This window comes from Phocoena phocoena, chromosome 10, assembly GCF_963924675.1.
Source record: "Phocoena phocoena chromosome 10, mPhoPho1.1, whole genome shotgun sequence".
NCBI lineage: Eukaryota > Metazoa > Chordata > Mammalia > Artiodactyla > Phocoenidae > Phocoena > Phocoena phocoena.
In genome coordinates, this window is record NC_089228.1 from 82,144,556 (window position 1) to 82,165,568 (window position 21,013).

The following is a 21,013-nucleotide window of genomic DNA, read 5'->3' on the forward strand; positions in this document are numbered from 1 at the left end:
GTAAAGCAGACCTCTGCAAGAGGTGTGTTCCTTTAGTGGGGCTCTGAATGTGAATGCATCCGAACTTCCCCATCAGCGGCACTCACTCTGCCAATCCACCCAAGTCAACACATCCTAAGTGAAACAGACAAAGTCCCTGGCAACTCCCTGTCGCCACGACCAATCAACTGACTTCTGCTAATCCTCTCATTTATAGAATTTCTAGAGCAGCCCTGGGGGAGGGCCAGACTCGAAGGAAGGGAATGGATAGGGTGGACCTGGGTGCTATTGAGCCAAGGGGAGGGGAAGTAGGTTAGCTCTGAGCCCAGAAAGGCTCTTGGAGGCTGATTCTTGGTAAAGGGTTGGTCTTCTTGAACCTCAAAAGATAGTTGAACCACATCCTGGTCTCACCTATCCACCCACCCACCCTAGCATCACCGGCCATCTAAGACCCCCCTCCCCCTCAAACACTTAGGCAACATGCCCACAGGCTGCCCCTACCTCCTAGTGACCCAGATATCACCGTCAGCAGCATCCTCTTTCCTCAGGGAGGCATGCGTCTGATGCCCCAGGCCCTAGGGCGTTGAGGTCCTTTGTAAGTGATGTGTCAGTCCTGTGTGTCACAGGAAGCTCCCCACCCCCATCCAGTGACCAAAGTCCTGGTCAGAACTAGTGGGTCGTTTTCCTCCACCCAGACCTCACTGCTCACGTCCCCCTCGTCAACAGGAACACCCTTCGACATGGCCCGGATGCTGTTCCTCATCTTCATCACGGTCCATCCAGGTGACAGGGGTTTCTCCCAGGACCCTGAGGGGTGTGGGGCTGGGAGGATGGAGGATGGGGGAGGCTGGACATAGATGTCCCAGGGGAGCAGGTTGGGTGGGGGCTGAAAGCAGGGCATCCCTCAATAAAGCTGATACCCAGTGGGCTTCCCCACTTCGCAGTTCCCTCCACGTCACCCGCTGGGAAGGTCATTCCCCAGCTTCCATCCTGGAACTCTTCCTTCCCAGCCACGTTCCTAACAAGATAAAGTTTAAAGAACCAGTAAAAAAGGGCTTGAAGGAAGGAAGGGCTTGAAGGAAGGGGTCAAATCTTTTTAAGGGGTCAGTTTTAATTCGATGAGTTTAATAAACTTATTAAACAAGGCTTATTATCTAGGGTCTAGATATAATTAGGAGTTTAGGAGATCTAATTAAATCTAAGTTAAGTTTCTTAATGAAACTGATTTTAATTGTCAGACATATTCATTGACTAAATTCAGTGTGGATTCCAGACCAGCATCAGCGTCAGCGGGGACCCAGGGCAAATTCTCAGGACCCACTCCAGACCCACTGAATAAAAAATTCTGGGAGTGGGGCCTGGGAATCTGTTTTAACAAGCACTCCAGGGGATTCCAACGTGCTCTCAAGTTTGAGAATCACTGAAATAGAAGACTGATTGGTAAATTTCATTAACTAGAGAATTTAATCAAGAATTTTAATAATTGGTTTAATTCATCATTTTAGATAAGTTAAATAGGGATCCCAAGCAATTATAGCCATGTCTTCACCTGGAGATTTAATTAGTTAATGCTCTTTTTTTTTTTTTGCCATACGTGGGCCTCTCACCGTTATGGCCTCTCCCGCTGCGGAGCACAGGCTCCGGACGCGCAGGCTCAGCGGCCATGGCTCACGGGCCCAGCCGCTCCGCGCCATGTGGGATCTTCCCGGACCGGGGTACGAACCCGTGTCCCCTGCATCGGCAGGTGGACTCTCAACCACTGTGCCACCAGGGAAGCCCTAGTTAATGCTCTTTAACAACAACAACAAAAAGAACAAAGTAGCAAGGATGGTATGCAACAGAATGCTATTAGTACTAAGATAATACCTGGAATAATATAATTAATGGTATTAGTTAACTAGGCAGCCACGTTCATGAATGAGCTTCACTTTCACTGTGACAAGTTAAATTTCAGCAAAATGTTACTAGTGAATGGAACTGGAGAATGATGGGAGAGGGTGAGGGTGAGAGTTGGTATGGGAAAGAATTTGAAAAACAATTTAATAAGCAATGTTAAGAAATTAGATTGGTAAAGAGGAAAGGCTTAATGAGACATCTAAAGTGCTCGTCCCTCTAGGCCCTCTGTGGGTGGGGTACAGCAGGGATAGTGTACTGCAAGCTCTCTTGTCTTTTCTCTTTGGAGTAACTGGGGAGGCGTTTCTCTGGGTCTTCCCTCTGCCCCCGGGATCCTGTGCTCTCTGCGTGTCCCAGCCCCCTGAGATCCGTACCCAGGAGGGCACCCCTGCCTTCCTGCCCTGTTCCTTCAGTGCCAGCCAAGGGAAACTGGCCACTGGCATTGAAGTGGCCCCAGGGAAGGAGGTGAGGAGTGAGGCCGCAGCGTTCAGGGCCGCCTGGCCCCTCTCCCCTCCTCCCGTGTCCTCTGTGGCCGCCAGGCTGAGCTACACATCTGGGACACCCGAGCCCGTGACGCCGGAGTCCGCGTGTGCAGGCTGGAGGTGCTGGGCCTGGGTGTCGGAACAGGGAACGGGACTCTGCTGGTTGTGGAGAAAGGTGAGGTGCTGGGAAGCTGTGCCTCCTTGGCCGGAGGCCCCACTGTCCCTGGTAGTCGAGTCAGAGTCCTTCCCTGAGGCCCACTGTCCTCCCTAAGCCTGTGCACGCTTCTTCCCAGGGCCTCCTTTCCTAAGCCCTTCTCCCCCTCGCCATCCCCACCCACATGCGGGACCTCCTCAGCTGGCTGCCGGCACAGTCTTCCTCCTTCGGGCTGGGTTCTATGCCTTCAGCTTTCTCTCAGTGGCCATGGGCAGCACCATCTATTACCAGGGCAAATGTGAGTAGTGGAGCCGGGACGATGGGCGCAGAGATGGGAGGGGCGCTGAGAGGGCTGGAGCAGGTGGAGACGGAGACCCCGAAGAGAAGGAAGCTGCAGCACTGAGCTGCTCCTGTGGCCTCTCCACCAGGCCACTGTCACGTGGGAGCACACTGCCACTCCTTGGATGGCCTCTGATGAGTGATTTCAGACCCCAGGGATCCCAAGTTCTTCAAGACACCCCCCAATAAATCCCTCTCTGCCCCACCATTAACCCCTTTTGTGTATTTCTTGCTCTAGATGACCCAATGTGCCCTTTCTGGGTTCTCCCAACTCTTACTCTCTCTTCTACCAAGTCTGGTCTGGAACGGTCCGAGGAGGGAGCGTCCCAGGACTGTGCCTAGAGTTCCCTCCCACCATCATCCTGAGACTCCACACCTCCTTCTCCCACCCAGGAGGCTAAGGTCCTTCGTCCTGAGAAAAGTGGAGTATCACACATGATTAGTTCTACTTCTCAATGGCCCACAGACAAATGCTCTTTTCTGGCCTTCAGGGGAGCTTGGGTCCCTAAACAGCCTTCTTCACCCAGTGGATCCCTGGTGGGTAAGAATGGGTGGGAGGGTAAGTTGCTTAGGTCTTGATGGTGGCCCTGTTGAGCTGGGGCTTGAGGTAGATGGAGAAGCCTGAGACACAGAGGGTGGCGAGACCATGGTCTTTACTGGGTCTTTACTGGTCTTTACAGCATGGCCCTGACCACCCGCCTGGGCTGGACGAGGCGTCTGGGGGTGCTCAGATGGGTTTGTTCTTGGCAATGCAGGCGTAGTCCGTGCTGGGGTCCTCCTTGCTGCCTTCCCTTTCTTGGTTGCCGAGGTCAGGTCCCTCCCGTTCAGGCAGCCTCAGCAGGGACGCATAGTGGGGCTCCTGTTGCGAGAGCTGGGCCTGGGGCCGGGACAGAGGGTGCTGACGGGAGGTGCCCAGGAGCCTCCCTCCCCTGACGCTGCCCTCTGAGTTCTCACTGCTCCCCTGCCCCACTTTCTTACCTCATTGCCTCTATTTGCGCGCTCTCTCCCCCTCTCTCTCTCTTTCCGTCTCTCTCTCTTGTCCTTTTCCCTTTGTGTCTCTCTTACTCTCTCACTCTCCCCCTCTATCACTCTTAATCTCCTTCTCTTACTTTTTCTCTTGATTTCTCTCATTTGCCCTGTGTCTCTCTCATTCTCTCTCTGATTTTTGCCTCTCACTTTTGTCTCTCTCTCCCTCATTTCTTCCTCTCTCTCCTTTCTGTCTTATTTCTTCTTTCCATCTCTACCCCTTTCCTTTCCTCTCTTCTTCTCATCCCTTACTTCCCTCTTTCTGCTTCTCTCTTACTTCCTCTGTCTCTCTGTCTCTCCGGCTCGTTTCTCCCTCTTCTCCTGCCCCCCGACCTCAGCCCCCGCTTGTTGCCCCATCATGCACTTCTCTGCCCCAGACTCACCCAGCTCCTCTCCAGCCTCCTCACTGGAAGAAAAGAAGCAGCTCGGCTTGGCCCTTGCCTCCCTTGTGCCACCTCCAGCCCTCCTCGCCCACTCTCCCCACCCCCAGCAGGTGTTTCCTCACTTGCCAACCTCCCTGTGGTTCCCACAGCCAAAAGCCAAGGTCCCTCTCTTTGGACACTCTCCCCTCCCTCTCCACCCCCCAACTTCTACCCCCTTCCTCAGGCAGGAGGGGCGAGTCAGGGTTGATGGGGGCATCTGGGAGCGCAGGAGGAAAGGGTGTGGGGGGGACGGCACAGGGTGTTGCCCGGGGGTGAGGGGCGAGGGGGTAAGAGGGAGGTGAGGGTGGGGTTCACCTCTCCCACGGAGCCGACACAGGCAGACGGACAGAATGACCATGACGAGGAACAGAAGCACCCCCAGCCCTAGGCCCCCATATAGGTAAGGGCATATCTCTGCAGGGAAAAGGGGTGAGTGTCAGAGAGCCCATTTCTCTCTGCAGCTTACCCCGTCCTCCTCGTTGGTCGGGGATCTCAGCTCCTTTCTCCAACAGTTTTAGAGGCAGAAAACCATTCTTTCAGAGGTTCTTCACCCCAGACTGTGTTCCCTCACCTCCTCCCAGAGGTGGCCATGACTCATCAGTTACCTCGCTCGTCCCCGAGACCACTCGCCCCTCAGAAACCTCCCACCACATTGCTGCCCTCTCTGGGCCTCCCCATGAAGCCCCTTGTCCGCTGCACTGGCTGGCCCCAAGAGACCCTGGCCACCTACCCACGACCCGCACACACACCGCTTTTTATCCACTGTTCCCTGTGCGCCACAGCCCTCCCTGAGCGGAGGGTTACCTTACCTTTTGTCTTACAAGCTTCCATTAGGTTGGGGACTGAAGACAGGCTTGCAGGTTGGGAAACCTAGCGCTGCTCTTCCAGGCTAAATGGCCTGGGGTGAGTCACGTGCCCCAAGTTCCTCATCTGTAAAGTCTGGGGCCCCTGTTACAATCGTCTCCCAGGCTGAGGAGCCTTAGCTATGTGCCAACCCTGAACTGGGCTCTTTCTATTCGTCACTGCTAATCCCCATAACAATGTAGGGTATTATGGTGCCCATTTCCTTGGTGAAGGACCTGAGACTCGAGGCTGGACTCCGACAAGGACGTCCAGCCCAGAAGTGGCAGAGCTGGGGTTCAAGGCCAGCTCTGTCCAGCTCCAGAGCCCACTCTGTTTCTCCGACCCTAGGCTGACCAACTGGTTCATAGGGGCCTCTCCAGCACTGGATAGTTCTAGTTTCTGGTGAGGGGGCTGAGGCAGGAGCTGGGGTCTGGAGGGTGCATGGCGACTGGTGGGAAAATAGGGAAGGTGGTGTCCAGCGCCACCTGGCACCTACGGCCGCTCCCTCAGCCCCAGAACAACTTGGGAAAGGGGGGCCCCCCCGCTTGGCTGGTGTGGAGAGCCGCTTCCCTTGGGCAGATACTGTTGGGGCTGAAGTGGGGCATGGAGGAGTGTCTGGGGCCCATAACTTCCCCTCAGGCACTTCCTGCCCTACAACCACTGGTTCCTGTTTGAGGGCAAAGAGGGGGCCGCTGACTTCATCCAGAGCCAGAGGCAGTGACCAGGGTGTGGAAACTGAGACCATCCTGGGTTCAAGAGGAAGGCTGGGACGTGGAGGGTGGGGTGGCAGGTGGGGAGCAGAAGCACAGGTGGAGAGGAGGGCCTGAGGTGGCCATGACGGGGAGTGGCGGCAGAATGGATTGTTTACAGTTCTTTGGGAAGCGGAGACAGAGGCCAGACAGGATTCCCCCAGGGCCCAGGGAGACTCAAAGCCATAATCTCCCTTCCTTCATCTTAGACTCACCTCACTCTGGGGGTGACTGTCCCCTCCCTGGATTTCCTTCATGAGGGTTCCCTGCTCTCGCCCAGCTTACCTAGAGTCTGTGGCCTGCGGCTGGACAGACTCCCGACTGACCGGAGCTGCCTGGGTAAAGTGTTGCCACCTCAGACATTCCTGCCCCTCCTCCGGTTTAACTTCTCCCCCAGCCTGGGTGCCTCCCTAGCATTGTTAGGAGAGGAAGTTAGGCTTTGAGGATTAGGGTTACAACATCTTTTCCTTTCAGGCTCCTAGGACTATAATTCAGCCTGTGATCCCTGTCAGCTCCAGCCATCCTATTTTTAAAAATTTATTTATTTATTTTTTGTGGTATGCGGGCCTCTCACTGCTGTGGCCTCTCCCGTTGCGGAGCACAGGCTCCGGACGCACGGGTCAGTGGCCATGGCTCACGGGCCTAGCCGCTCCGCGGCATGTGGGATCTTCCCGGACCGGGGCACGAACCCGTGTCCCCTGCATCGGCAGGCGGACTCTCAACCACTGCGCCACCAGGGAAGCCCTCCAGCCATCCTATTGATCCCGTGAGTCGTCAGTGATCATATCCCTTCTAGGTGCCTTCCCTGATTCACTTTTCCCAATTACACTGTGTCGCTGAGAGCTCATGATCCTGGTATGTGTGGACACACACTCCAGCTCCCAAGGCAGACTGGGAGTTCCAGTGGATTTAGGTAACTCTCCTGGTATTCTGGGGCTGTATCTAACAGGGCACTTGGCTGACTGATTAACAAACAGGAGAGTCAGAGACAGCCAGACTAGATCGACATGAGCACTGCTGATAGATCTAGGACAGAAAGTTGATGACAAGTTGGTGTTGGGAAAAGAGGTATGGGCAATCCAGGTGGCCTTCCTGCAGCGAGCAGCATTCTGATATTGAGTACAAAAGTAAGGGTGGCAGTCCAAGGACCTAGATGAAGGCCTCATAGTGGCACTGTGATGGAGAGGGAGATAAATGCTGGAGGATGGCACACCTAGTCCTTGAGGAGGGTGAAGACTTGGGAGCTCATGTGGAAGCAAGGACTGAAGAGGAGATCTGGTGCCTGGGCCCAGAAGCATTTGCATTTCCTTCTCCAGGTTCAGAAATTTTCTGCTACTTCCTTCCCTTCTCCCATCCACAGTGTTCCCATGCAGGACAGTAGGAAAATATTGTTTCAAAATGTTTTATTATTAAAACATTCAAACATAGAAAAAAATTGAAGGAATTGTACAGTGAACCTATCCCTACCACCTAGATTCTACAATTAATATTCTTCTATATATTTGCTTTATCACATATCTATCAATCCATCTCATTTTTTGATACCTTTCAAAGTTGCAAACATCAGTACATTTTACCTCTAAACCCTTTACCATGCTTATCATTGACTCAAGTTCAGTGTTTGTTTCCCTATTCTTTTTTGGGGGGAGTGAGGAAGGTAAGATTTACATACCCTGAAATGGACAAATCTGAAGTCAGTACTCAGTTTTTAAACTGTCTTGTGGTTAACGGTATGGAGCCAGACTGCCTGGGTTCAAATCCTGTCTCTGCTACTACTGTGTGACCTTCCACAAGTTCTTTAACTTCTCTGTGCCTCAGTTTCCTCTTAGAGTTTTTTGGGGTTTTTTGAAAGAAATTTATTTATTTTATTTATTTATTTTTGGCTGCGTTGGGTCTCCTTTGTTGTGCGTGGGTTTTCTCTGGTTGCGGCGAGGGGGGGCTACTCTTCATTGCAGTGCACCGGCTTCTCAATGCGGTGGCTTCTCTTTTTTTTTTTTTTTTTTTTTGGTGGCTTCTCTTGTCGCAGAGCCCGTGATTGTTAACCACTGCATCATCAGGGAAGCTCCCCTCTTAAGAGTTTTTATCAGGATTAAAAGCATTATTATAGGACTTCCCTGGAGGTCCAGTGGTTAAGAATCCACGCTTCCACTGCAGGGGGCACGGGTTTGATCCCTGGTTGGGGAACTAAGATCCCGCATGCCACGCCCTGTGGCCAAAAAGAAAGGAAGGAAGGAAGGAAGGAAGAAAGAAAGAGAGAAAGAAAGAAAAAGAAAGAAAGAAGGAAGGAAGGAAAGAAAGAAAAAGGAAGGAAGAAAGAAAGAGCATTATTATATATAAAGTGTGTAGATTAGTGGCAGGCACATACCAAATGCTATCTGGATATTAGCTATGTTGTTATTATTATTACCTGACCACACAGAGATATCAAGAAGGGGACATGATCTGGGACCACCTCCAACTTTCTTGACCTGGTTTCTCCTCCCTTCAACCTCTACTGCTCTGCCGACTACACCAGTCATTTGGTCCTTAATGCTTTGCTTTGCTTCTCATTCATCCTTTTTTCCTTTCTTCACTTAACACTTAGTCAGTGTCTACTAAATGGATGGAGCCATTCTAGACTGTGAAGCTCTTTGGGGGTGGATGCCTCATCGCTCTTCTGTCTACACTCTGTGTAGCGAGGGAGGTAATGCTCTATTTCCATCCCTCCTCAGTGAGTTAATAGTCAGTGGTGAGGCTGAGGCCCCCTTCAGCTGCCATCACCGTGGACTGGCTTAACTCTGCCTTTCTCACCTAGCTCTGGGGGCTTGGAGGGCGCAAGGGAATGGGAGGAGGAGGTCAGTCCAGTGTGGGGACAGGTTCTTCTTTGGAACCTAGACATCCATCCCTGAAGATTCCAGTTCTGGTCCTCCTATTCCAGCCCTTGTCCTCAGGGATATGGATGCAGCCCTCCCTCCAGCACCCACCTCTGGGGTGCAGAAGAATGCAGACCAGGGACTTCCCTGGTGGCACAGTGGTTAAGAATCCACCTGCCAATGCAGGGGACATCGGTTCAATGCCTGGTCCGGGAAGATCCCACATGCTGCAGAGCAACTAAGCCTGTGTGCCACAACTACTGAGCCTGCGCTCTAGAGCCTGCGAGCCTGCGTGCCACAACTACTGAAGCCCACGTGCCCAGATCCCGTTCTCCGCAACAAGAGAAGCCACTGCAGTGAGAAGCCCGTGCACCGCAACGAAGAGTAGCCCCTGCTCGCCGCAACTAGAGAAAGCCTGCGCAGCAAAGAAGACCCAGTGGAGCCAAAATCAATCAATCAATCAATCAATTAATTTAAAAAAAAGAAGAAGAATGCAGACCACACTAGCAATCTGGAGTTCTGTGTTCTCATTGCAGCTGCCTGACTTTCTGCAAGCTAGTTTCCCTCTCTGGGCCCAGTTTCCCTTCCCACTGAGTCAGAAGATCTCTAAGGTCCCCTCCAGCTCTACCCTGAATGCCTGTCTCTTCACCCCAGCTCCCTCCCCAGTTCAGAGAACCCAGGCATCCAGCTGCCCCACCCTAGCTCTGGGTAAACAGGAAGCAGGGTGAGGGGAGCAGGGGTGTTCGGAAAGTCCCAGCCAGGTGTGTGGGTCTACAGGGAGGGGGTGGCCCCACCCCTGAGGTATGAAAGCCCCCCTGCCCTGGCCCTGGCTCAGTCTCAATGGGAGCACTGGGGCTGGAGTGCCGGGGTAGGCGGCCCCAGGGGAAGGGATGCCTCCTGCTGGCTGTCGCAGGAGCCACTTCCCTGGTGACCCTCCTGCTGGCTGTGCCTATCACTGTTCTGGCTGTGCTGGCCTTGGTGCCCCAGGAGCAGGGAGGACTGGTGAGTGGCTGCCACAAATCCTCCAAGGGCCGTATATTGCTGCCGCTCCCTCACCTCTGGCTGTGCCTCTTGCCTCTTCCCGCTCAGCTGGCTTGGCTGTCCCCCAGTGGGGATGTCTCCTCTGTCTCTTTGCTGGTCCTCTTTCCACGTTCCTGTGATGCTGTTGTGCCCTGATGTCACCAAGCCCCTTTCTGGTTGTCTGTATGTCTCTTCTCCTCTTCCCAAGACATACTTGGGCCTCTGTCTCTCTGCCCAAGTACAGATGCCTTACTTGTTCTCCATTCCAGGGAGGTGTGTTTTGAGGCTGGGGCTGGTGGGAGAAACCCCAAGTCTGGAGCTTGCATCTATGTTGGGAATGGGAGGGGTGGGGTTGGCATCAGCTAAGACTGAACTCTGGGCCCTGTGACCCCACCCACTCAGGTAACAGGGACCGCTGACCCAGGCGCCCAAGCACAGGCCCATCAGCGATTTGGTAAGAGCCGACCATCTCCCCCTCCCCTGCTTCTGCCCCTCAGGGACTCCCAGCTCCCATCCATCAGCATCCCCAGATACTCTCTTCCTCCAGGAATCCAGGTGCCCCATCCCTGGGCCCTGGCGCCTTGTCCTCTCAAGGTGACTACACGTGGGTGGCTGCCCTGCCCCCAACCGTGGACTCTTCGCCCCTTTCAGAGTCCCGGGAGTTGCCGGTGGAGGAGGAGGCAGAAACAGATCTCAGCCCCAGGCTCCCGGCTGCCCACCTCATTGGTAAGGATCTCATAGACCTGAAGAGTCCAAGGGTGCCAGTTCTGCTCGCCCACAGATAGAGTCCCTTTGCTCTGTTACTGCCGTGCTGGGTAGCCCACCTGCTTCACCGCTGCTATAGTACGCACTCTTCTGCTCGTCCAGCATTCTAGCTTCTCGCTTTCCCCCTCCGCCGGAGGAGTCAAAACCCGGCCTGGATCTCCCCACCACAGCGCTCTGTACAGCACACCCAGGTGCCCTCAGTCCCAACTCGTACTCATTGCAGAGAGAGCGCCATCACTCCGCTCCCCCAGCCCGGCTGGACTCCTGCAGTGGGTTAAAAGCCCCAACTGTCCCTCAGGCCCACCCTCCCAGAAGTCCCAGGCCTGGATCACTCCTTTCAGGATCGGATTTCCGAGAGCCAACTGGCCCGTTTCTCCGCAGGCGCTTGGACCACGGGGCAGGGGCTAGGCTGGGAGGCGAAGAAAGAAGAGGCGTTTCTGAGGAGCGGGACGCAGTTCTCGGGCGCCGAGGGGCTGGCCCTCCCGCAGGATGGCCTCTATTACCTCTACTGTCACGTCGGCTACCGGGGCCGGGCGCCCCCTCCCGGCGGGGACCCCCTGGACCGCTCCGTCACGCTGCTCAGTCGGCTGTACCGGGCGGGGGGCGCCTATGGATCGGGGAGTCCCGAGCTACTGCTCGAGGGCGCGGAGACCGTGAGCCCGGTCTTGGACCCCGCCCAGAGGCACGAGTACGGGCCTCTCTGGTACACGAGCGTGGGGTTCGGCGGTCTGGTGCAGCTCCGGAGGGGCGAGAGAGTGTACGTCAATATCAGTCACCCCGATATGGTGGACTACAGGAGAGGAAAGACCTTCTTTGGGGCGGTGATGGTGGGGTGAGGGCTACCCGCGTCCCTAAAACGACTACTGCATGGTGGGAGTATGTGAACGAATCAGCCTAGATATTGGGGACCCAGACACCAGGGACCCCATGGCCGTGGCGAAAATGTAGAAGACTGTTTGGAAACTGATTTTAAGCCTGGTGAAAATAAAGAATGTAACGCTTTAGTGCTGCCCCTACAGATGCTGAGATGCTAACGTGTCTTCGTTCAGGGCGGGTACACAAATGTTGGTTAAATAGTCTCTGTATTTTTCTGGTCGCTTGAAACAATTCATAACACCTGGCATGGCCTCTGTTCCCTGGGATGGGGATCTGTGGGTCCCACCCACCCCTGCCTCTGAATGGTCTTGCCCCAGCATTAGCCCATTTAGAGGGTAGAAGGAAAGGGCTCTCCACAAACCCCAAAGCATCTCCAAGCGTCCTGATTCTCAAGGCCACATGGTCCCCACAGACTCAACACTGCACTCTTCTCTCTTGGGTCCCTCCCGGTAGTGACAGGGGTCATTACCGGAGAAGGCAAGTACCACTCAGAAAGGCCCAGCCAGCAGAGTAAACCCGAATAGGGCTGATAATGAAGCACTGAGGGGACAGCGTTTCTGCCCTGCTAGCTGCCTGAAGGCCCTGTTAACCTCAGTCGACTCTTCTCCAGGGGAAGACCCACAGCTCGGGGAGCAGGAGAGTGGGGGTGGGGACCCGGGCGTGAAGGGAGGAGGCTGAAGGAGTTGGGAGGGTGGCTGAGAAAGAGAGATGGGGTGGGGATAGTGCCCGAGGACACCAGGGAGAACCTGGGGAGGAGGAAAAACTGATGTCACCTGGCCCTGTCCAGGGTGGGATGGAAGGTCCTCACCCCTCAGTCACACTTCAGGTCCCCTTTCCATGAGTGGGCAAGTGTCGGGGCCCCAGAGTGAGTAACAGCAGCCTCTTCACCCCATGACCGACTTTCAGCCCCGAGCTGGAGGAGGATCCAAGGCTCTATCTAGGTTACCCCAGCGGGTCACCCCACCTCTGTGGCACACGGCACAGTTTTCCCCCTGCCTGGCAACCCTAGCAGGAAGGAAAGCCCAACTTCAGAGCCCAGTGAGGGCTGCCACTCTCTGAGTCTTCATTTCTGACTCCATATTTGTCTTTGACTCTGTGTCCAGAAGAGCCTTCCCGGAGGGGAGGAATGCATTTCTCTTTCCACTTCACCCACCTCCCATCCCTCTCCTCATCATTCGCCAGGAAAATCAGGGAGACCAAGCTGGCATGGGGGCGGTGGGTCCTTCACCTACATCTTATTCCTTGTTTTTTATTTTCTTCTTCCTCTTCAATTCCATCCACTGAGAGATGGAGGCGGGTAGAAGACCGGGGGCTGGGAAAAGGGAGAAAGCCAGAATTCACCGAGTGCTCCGCTAGCTGCTCTGTTGTGAAGAGTTTAGGTCTTCTGTTCTCGGGGGGCCCCGTGTGCGGTGGGCGTTCCTACTTCTTTTTGATAGACAAGGTTCAGCGACTGGTTCAGGTTGCACAGTTAGGACTGGGCTGGCAGGGGGAGGAGCGTGGGGCGGGATCAGGCGGTTTGGAGCCCAGGTGCCTGACTGCCTGGAAGTCCCTTGGCTGTGATTCAGGTACCTGAGAATTTGGCCGCTCCCCGGGTCTTTCGCTCAGGCTGCAACAGCCGGAAATCTCATCTGAGTTGCGGGATTTCCCTCACTTGGATAGGAATTCCCAGAGTTGGAAATTCCAGTCCCCTGAGGGCGAGCTAATTAAGTTCAGGTTCCTTTCTTGGGGGAGGGGCATATTCAGTGGGGCTTTGTTTTATGTAGGGTCTCCTGAGCCCCAGCAGTCCAAGGGGTGAGGTGCAGGGATCATAAGCCCTGTGGAGAAAGAACTTCAGGAGCCACGGCTCACCCCAAAGGAGAGGCCAATGAAGAATTAAGTCCCAGAAAGAGGCCATATTTCTTTTCTAAGCACACTTTATTTCTCGCCACTGACCAGTAGGGCGGTTACAGACACGACTCCCCTGGGGAGCAGAGGTTCAGTGATGTAGCGACAAGTCAGTCACCAAATCAGCATTATTTAGGCAACCTGATCAGATATATATTCTTTAAAAACATAAGCAAAAGGAGGCACAGAGACCAGGAGGCAGGGTGGGAACGACCTACAGTTCAGCTCCGTTTTCACAGAAAACACATCTGAGCCAAGGCAGCCCCTACATTGGATCTCCCAGGACACCTTGACCTCCTGAATAAATACATTCATTAGTAAATAAATAAATAATAAATAAATAATAAATAATCACAAGTGCAAACATAAATAGAGGGAGCTGGCCCTGTTGGGGTGTGGCTGGGCTCCCCATCTCAGGGAAGTCTGGAAACATTGGAAGAAAGGGAGGCCTGAAGTCCACTCATGTCAAGTTCTGGGTGAGATCTTCTCAAGGAATGTTCTGAAGTGTTCCAGTCAGAACCCAAGGTCCCCTGGCCCCCACATTCTGGGTGTCCCAGGTTGCATCCAGGAATCCAAACGCAAGGACCCCAGTGAGTTCCAGAAGACCCAGTTCCAATTCTTGGTGGTGGTCAGTGCCCCATTGTCCAGGCACTGCATCCCTGATTTCTAAGTGTTGCTGTTGTTTAAAGTTTTAAGCTTGGAGCCCAGCCCTGAGTCCCTAATTCTCTTTCTAAACCAGAAGGGGATGAGCGGGTCTGAAGGAGTAAATAATAAAGTAATTGAGGTGGGATAGGATGGATGTCCTGCTCCCTCACAGGGCAATGATCCCAAAGTAGACCTGCCCAGACTCAGCAAAGTCCAGATAGTCGGGCAGGTTGATCTCAGCACTGAGTCGATCACCCTTCTCCAGCTGGAAGACCCCTCCCTGGTAGATGGGCTCATACCAGGGCTTGGCCTCAGCCCCCTCTGGCGTCTCCCTCTGGCAAGGGCTCTTGATGGCAGAGAGGAGGTTGACCTTGGTCTGGTAGGAGACAGCGATGCGGCTGATGGTGTGGGTGAGGAACAAGTGGGTGGGAGGGCAGCCTTGGCCCCTGAAGAGGACCTGGGAGTAGATGAGGTACAGCCCGTCCGTCGGCACCACCAGCTGGTTGTCTTCCAGCTTCACGCTGTTGGCCAGGAGGGTGTTGGCATATGTGTTCAGCCACCGGAGCTGCCCCTGAGCACTGAGGTTGGCTGGAGGGAGGGAGAAAAAGAGGGAGGGGTGAGTCATTGTGACCCTGTCAGTTCCACTCTCCACATCCTGGCCCTCAAGTTCTGCCCACCCCACCCGCCACATCCGGTTCCTGTCCCCTCTGTCTGTCTTCCCACATCCCATCTGGCCATGAGGCTCTGAGTATCCCCTTCAAGTTCTAAGTATCCTCCACCCTCCCCTTGAGCTCAGTGAGTCCTTCTCACCCTGTCTCCAAGGTCTGTCTACCCTCAGCCTGGCTTCAGCTGCCAAATCCTACCCCTCCCCATCCCATCTGCTTCTTCATCCCCCAGACACATCCTCAGAACTCTTACCTACAACATGGGCTACGGGCTTGTTACTTGAGGTTTTAGAAGATGATCCTGAAGAGGAAAGAGAAAAGAAGAAGGTGAGAGACCCTTAAACTTCCCAGAAAATATCCCACTACTTTGACCTCCTTTCCTCCTCCCCTCAAACCCAAACTCTAAATTTCCCCTACTGCTTCCATCCCAGGACCAACCCCTACGCCCACCCAAGCCCAGAATTAGGAGAGAGGTTTTGGAGACACTTACTGAGTGTCTGAGCCAGAGGGCTGATGATGGAGTAGCCAGTTGGGAACTGTTGGGAGAAGAAGGAGGATTAGTATCAAAGCAAGTCACCCCTGAAGGAGAAACAGCCGGCGGCTTCTCTAGCTTGTACTCTCTGCACTGATGCGTCTCGTTTTCTCTCCCCATTCATCCATAATCCATTTAACAGCTCATTCATTGAGTTCCTGCCGTGTGCCAGACACCCTTAGCTTCATCTTTCCTATCTCTCTTTCATAGCTGGTATATCTCCTTCTGTCTCACCATCTTTATCCAGATGACTTGTTTTCTTCCCCATCTTTCTACCCATACCCCTTATCTGTCTACACATTTCTCTTTATATCTGAATCCCTGCTTACTCATTCATTCATTCGACAAATATTTAGAGAGCGTCGCCCATGTGCCAGGCACCCTATTTCTCCATCCTTCCTTCTCTTCCCGCATCTCTCTCCACGTCTCCTCCTGCCTCCCCAGCTTTCTCCACTGTTTTCCTCCCCAAGCCTCCCCATCAGCACACCTCTTTCCCCCACCCCATATCTCGCCCCTTTTCTCTCCCATTTCTCTCTGGGTGAAAGAACGAGCCGAGGCTGGCCAGGGACTCACCTCTTCCCTCTGGGGGCCGATTACCCCGAAGTGCAGCAGGCAGAAGAGCGTGGTGCCTCCTGCGACCAGGAGGAAGGAGAAGAGGCTGAGACACAAGCACCTTCCGGAACCCTGGGAGCCCCCTGCCGTCTTGGAGAGCGCCTCCTCTGCCAGCTCCACATCCCGGATCATGCTTTCAGTGCTCATGGCGTCTTCTTCTGAAGGGCTCAAGTCCAGCTGGGAGACGGTAGAGCCCTGTGGCTGGGTGTGTTAGAGGGAGCAAGTCGTCTGGCTGCCTGTCAGGGTGGGGGTGTGTGGTCTGGGAGGTTATTTCCAGGGGGCTCTGGAGTTGCTTGTCTCTCTCCTGGCTGGTCCCCTGGTGTCCTCGCTCTGGGAGCTTCTGCTGGCTGGGTGTGCAAACAGCTGCATTTATACGCTCTGGGGTGAGAGGAGGGCGGGGAAAGGCTCTCATTCAACCAGCGGAAAACTTCCTTGGTGGAGAAACCCATGAGCTCATCTGGAGGAAGCGGTAGCGGGTCCTACACCTTCTGTCTCGGTTTCTTCTCCATCACGGGGGCGGGGGTTTGGAAAGTTGGGGACACCCAGGCATCAAGGATACTTCCTACCCTACCCACCCGGATTCTGAGGGGGGCTCCCTGGGCCAGTTACTGCTGTAGATGTAGGACCCTGGAGGCTGGACCCTATTTCCCCGTGCCCCCCAGTTCCCGTTGTTTCCATTTCTTTGGGGGATGAGTTCTGTGGCCTATTTCCTTCTGATTTCCAGACCGGACTCAGGTAGTGGTAGAACTAGAAATGGGAGGGGCTTCAGAAAGCTGAGTCCTTAATGGAGAGAAAACTTGGGGGAAGCTGTGCTGGGTCCCGAGATGTGTGTTTCGGTCCCCGGGGGCAAGAGGAGCTGGAGGAAGGGAAGCTTGAGGCTCTGCAAGGACTTGGGGAGGATGGCAGGGACAAGCCTGGGACAGCCCCAGAGGAGTGAAAGCGACGCTGGGAATTCACAAACCCCACCACAGGCAGGCCTTCTCCTTTCACTCTGACCCGGGACTCAGCAAAACTCTGGTGCTGGTTTCAGTCTTGACTTCCAAGGGCATGTGATGCCCCAATTTTTGCACGAAGACCCCACCCTTCAGAGTCCCTGTGTGTGGCCATGTATCTGCAAAGAACTCCCTGCTCCCTCCAGTTTCCTGGAGACAGCCCTGGCCCTCAGAGCCCCTGCATGTGACCGCGTCTCCTGAAACGTCCCCTGGGTTCTCCAGTCCCCCAGCCTTGGAGGCTCTCCCATTCCTCAGGGCCCTGGCATGGCCACGTCTTCCGGGGGCCTCACGCTGCTCCTCCACAGTCCCAAACAAACACCCTTCAGTGTGGTCACTGCTCCTCAGAAGCCTCCTGTCACCCCCATTCCTCAGGGGTTCCCTGACCTCCACTCCTCCAGACTTTGGACCTGCATCTTTCCTTTGTCTTCTCAGCTTATCCTCTGATCTCCTCCCACCCCTGCGAGGCCACCACATTTCACCAGAGCCCCTTAGGCCTCTCTGTACGCCCACAGCTTCTGTCCCTCTGATTCCTGTCCTCCCTCCATTCCTTAGAGACATCTGGGGAATTCTCCCCTCCCAGACAGACAGATACAGGCAGACAGCATTTCAGAGAAAAGAGGTTTATTGGGCTCCATCAAGGGTCAGACGTCTCCTCGTGGGGTGTCCAGTCAGGCAATGGCTGGCTCTTAGGAGCCTTTCACTTCCTTCCAGAGCCCCTTGGTCCCTCAGACCCACTCTTTTTCTCTCTTGCTAGGTCATCCTTGTGCCCACGCCCTCTCACTCTTCGTCTCTTGGGTGTATTATCTCTTTCTTCTGCCGTCCCCCTTCTCTCCATCCTCCATAAATAAATAATTTAAAAATTTTTTCCCTTCATAAATAACCCCCCTCCCTGCCCCCAGTCATCCACTCAAGCTCCCTCATGTGTCAGCTCCCCTTCCATGTCCAGGGCAAGGCCCCCTAGACGGGCAGGGCAGACGAAGGGCTCTGGGTGGGCATTTCCAGGCAGGCTTGAAGTCCTCAGCCGAGCATCCGGGGTGGTTCAGGAAGGTGTGGTCCCCTGGGGTGCCTAGAGTTCCTTCTTTGGAAGCTCCGGGTGCCGAGAACGGGGGAAGACTTGAGACTGATGGAATGGTCAAAAGAGAGGTGTGGTGACCCCTGAAGTGGTCAGAATGGAGGCAAAATGGGGAGAAGGCCTTGAAACCAAATTTTTTCTTTCTGGATTTTTCTATAGAGCGAAGGCTCCGAAGAAGACGCTACTGGGGCTGAGGAGCAGGTGGGAGATGCCATCTGTGTGAGTGGATAGCTGGTCTCCCCGGGTGAGCAGGAACACAGCCCCCTGGTACACCGAGCGCACCCAAGGTCCCTGTGGCCCTGGGCACACGGACTTCTGAGCGCTGAGGAGAGGCACGTGGAATGGGTACTGGGAGGAGAAGAGCTGGACCTCGTGGGCCAGGTAGAGAGGGGTGGGGGTGGCCTTGGGGAAGCAGCCTTCCCCAGAGAAGACCACCTGGGAGTAGACAAAGTAGAGGCCACTGGTGGGGACCAGGAGGGAATTGTTGCTCAGAGAGAAGCCGTGGCGGAGGAAGGCGCGATCCGTGTTTGCTCTCCAGCGCAGTGAGTCCTGGGTGCTGGGATCTCCTAGGGAAAGCCAGAAGGGATGGCGGTCAAGGACCTGGGGGTCAGAGGTCTCAATCCCTGAGGAAGCAGGTGCTGGACTGAGTTCCTGGGGGATGGTTGGGAGGACAGAAGGGAGTGGGAGTGGGGGTGAGCTGGAGGGGATGCTTGGGTCCCTGAAGGGGGATGGGAGGAGGGCTGGGGGCTACATGTCTAGGAGGGCAGGTGAATGTTTACCAACAAGGTGAGCAGCAGGTTTGAAGGTGCCTCGGGTGAAGTGACTCGGGGGGTGCTGATGGGCAGGCTGTGCAGTTGAGGGTGGGAGGCCAACACCAGAGAGCCCCTAGGGGAGGACAGAGTCAGAGAGGTCCTCAGGCCCCAGGTCAGGCTGGGCTGCCCACAAGTCCCCGTTGCCCTGCTGCCTCACCTGGGCCTCGGGCGGCAGGGCCAGCAGCAGTCCCAGAAGGAGGAGGAGTAGGGGGGTGCTGCACACCCTCAGGAGGTAGAGACGTCCAGGTGGTGTCATGGGGAGAACCTGCAGGGAGAGAGACAGTGAGCGGGGCGGGGCACGATGCGGAAGACGGGCCTCCTGCCCGTGGAGACAGCCACCCTGAGAGACGGGGCGACAGACAGAGAAGGGGACAAGATGCAGTCAGGGAAACCCCAGGTGAGCAGGGGGAGAGAGAGAGAGAGACGAACAGAGATGAGAAGGGAACAGAGAGGGATCAGACTGTGTGACACAGACAGAGAGAAAGAGATTGACAGATAAAGAGTCAGAGAGAGGGGAACAAACCAAAACCAAACCCACCAAGGCCCAGGCCCAGGCCCAAGCAGGAGGTGCAGGAGAGGCTGAAGCCCAGTCGGAGGGACTGAACGCCCCGGGGGAAGGAGTCCACCGCCGGGGAAGCCCAAGGAGATGGGGTGGGAGAGTCTCACCTGCTGTGCGGGGCCCCTTGGCCGGGACGCCTGGGTCCCTTTATAGAGGAAGCGGCAGTGGCAGCGTGGCAGGCGGCGGGCGGGTTCTAGGCCGGGGCTGGGGCCCGGGGAAGCCCCCAGGGCTTAGAAGATGCTGCTGTTTCAGTCGAAGGCAGGAAAGGCTGAGGCCTAGGAGAGAACCGCAGGCTGGGGGCTCAGACGACTGAGTTCTGGGAAAGGGAGTGGGGTCAGGGGAACCGTGGGCTGGGAGGGCCAGGGAGCGGGGGTCAGGCTTAGGAGTTCCAGAGAAGGGACAGTAAATTCAGAGGAGGAGGAGAAGGGGAGCAGCTGGGGCGTGGGCTGGAGGCCCGGTTCCCTGAAGAGCAATTATGTATAACACCTCTGCACCCTTGGCTGGTTACAGGCTTCTCTCCGTGCACATTTCCTCCTCTTGTACCCCTGTCCTTGTCCCAGAGACTCAAGTCACACTTGTCCCAGTGTGTATATTTTCCAGTTTGCCTGGAAGGTTTCATATCAAAAGTTCCATTATATACCCTCCTGCCTGGTACATCCTGGGTTATGCCTGTTGTCCTGGTAGAAATATTCATGGACCCCCTTTTACTCTCAAAAGTGTTCTGGTTTGGAAGATTCAGCTCACGATGAGCCGTGAACTCACGTATGATGAGGTCTTGTCTCACTGCTGAAGGATGCCCTCCACCTCATCCCAGCCTCAGGTGGGCTCCACAGATCAGATTTATATAACCCCAAACAAACACATTCCAGGATCAAGGAATGTGGCAATTGCTAACGTTCTCTACAGGGGATGCTTCAGAATTCCACACAGGTGGAGCTTAAGGGTGGTGACCTAGGGCAGAGTGGGGACAGCAAAGGGACTTGTCTTGCAGCTGCACTTGTAAAGCCAATACACTGTTGTAAAATCATTAAGGATTTCCCCCTTCTATTGATGCAGAACTCAGGTACAGTGAGGTGCACTTCTCCTAAGTGGATAGCCTGATGAACTTTTCCATCTGTTTATAGCCATGTAGCCACCATCCAGTTCAACATAGTTTTAGGTCCCCAGAGGGTTCTCTTGTGCCCCCTCCCAGTTCATACCTTCCAAAGATAACCAACCACTTTCTGACCTCTACAACTATAGATTAGTTCTTCCAGCTTTTGAGCCTCATATACATGAAATCACACAGACTCTACTCATCTGTGTTTGGCTTCTTTCTCTTGACGTTATGTTTGTGAGATTCGTGTATATTGTTGTGTGTATCAGTGATTTTTATTTCATTGTGATGTGATGTTGTGTGAACATACTCTAATTCACTTATCTATTTTTCTGTTAATGGGCATTTGGTTCGTTTCTAGTTTTTGGCTAGTATGAAAAATCTTGATATGAATGTTCTTGAACATGAGGGAGTTTTCACTTAGCTTGCAGGTTGCAGGTTAAAAAAAAAAGCAAGGTTTCTAAAGATGATTTTAGTCACATTTCATGAGATTGAGAAAATAACAACTGGCCCCTCACATATTATTATTCCTCTTACTAGCTCGTTATGCTTTCATTTGGAGGTTTTTGGAGGGGCTGGGGCTGAGGATGGTGGTGATGGAAACTAAAGCCCTCCCTCTGTCACACCGGGCAGAAAGTTCCTGAGGTGTCTCGGTGTCCTGTGGCACATAAGTGATATTCAGGGTGTGCATCAGCTAGTTCTGTTTTCCTCCCCGCTACTTGAGGCCCTGCAACTTTGCCTTTC

At 54.4% G+C, this 21,013-nt stretch overlaps 5 protein-coding genes across 6 annotated transcripts; 2 read left to right on the plus strand and 3 right to left on the minus strand.

Moving 5' to 3' along the window:
- The first annotated feature begins 719 nt into the window (after positions 1-719).
- Positions 720-2,983, plus strand: NCR3 (natural cytotoxicity triggering receptor 3). Its single transcript, XM_065886326.1, is given in 5 exon segments — positions 720-757; positions 2,199-2,359; positions 2,362-2,527; positions 2,697-2,806; positions 2,937-2,983. Coding segments are annotated over 5 exon segments (522 nt in total).
- A 591-nt stretch (positions 2,984-3,574) lies between these two features.
- On the minus strand, positions 3,575-5,504 carry LST1 (leukocyte specific transcript 1). The gene is made up of 4 exons (XM_065885980.1): positions 5,375-5,504; positions 4,611-4,709; positions 4,257-4,279; positions 3,575-3,724 (listed from the first exon to the last, which is right to left on the minus strand). The coding sequence occupies exons 1-4, from the start codon at positions 5,502-5,504 to the stop codon at positions 3,575-3,577; spliced, it is 402 nt and encodes a 133-aa protein (XP_065742052.1).
- A 4,054-nt stretch (positions 5,505-9,558) lies between these two features.
- On the plus strand, positions 9,559-11,544 carry LTB (lymphotoxin beta). Of its 2 annotated transcripts, XM_065885189.1 has the most exons (5): positions 9,580-9,741; positions 10,162-10,213; positions 10,411-10,485; positions 10,906-11,212; positions 11,321-11,544. In XM_065885189.1, exons 1-5 carry the CDS (start codon positions 9,580-9,582, stop codon positions 11,358-11,360), a joined length of 636 nt encoding a protein of 211 aa, XP_065741261.1. In that variant the 3' UTR covers positions 11,361-11,544. The 2 variants fall into 2 exon arrangements, with proteins under 2 accessions (XP_065741262.1, XP_065741261.1); XM_065885190.1 differs by having other exon boundaries at positions 9,559-9,741; positions 10,906-11,544.
- A 1,759-nt stretch (positions 11,545-13,303) lies between these two features.
- TNF (tumor necrosis factor) lies at positions 13,304-16,082 on the minus strand. The gene is made up of 4 exons (XM_065886435.1): positions 15,700-16,082; positions 15,085-15,130; positions 14,848-14,895; positions 13,304-14,517 (listed from the first exon to the last, which is right to left on the minus strand). Exons 1-4 carry the CDS (start codon positions 15,883-15,885, stop codon positions 14,096-14,098), a joined length of 702 nt encoding a protein of 233 aa, XP_065742507.1. The 5' UTR covers positions 15,886-16,082; the 3' UTR covers positions 13,304-14,095.
- A 1,251-nt stretch (positions 16,083-17,333) lies between these two features.
- Positions 17,334-19,649, minus strand: LTA (lymphotoxin alpha). The gene is made up of 4 exons (XM_065885613.1): positions 19,281-19,649; positions 18,772-18,879; positions 18,582-18,687; positions 17,334-18,368 (listed from the first exon to the last, which is right to left on the minus strand). The coding sequence occupies exons 2-4, from the start codon at positions 18,868-18,870 to the stop codon at positions 17,956-17,958; spliced, it is 618 nt and encodes a 205-aa protein (XP_065741685.1). The 5' UTR covers positions 18,871-18,879; positions 19,281-19,649; the 3' UTR covers positions 17,334-17,955.
- Positions 19,650-21,013: the final 1,364 nt, after the last annotated feature.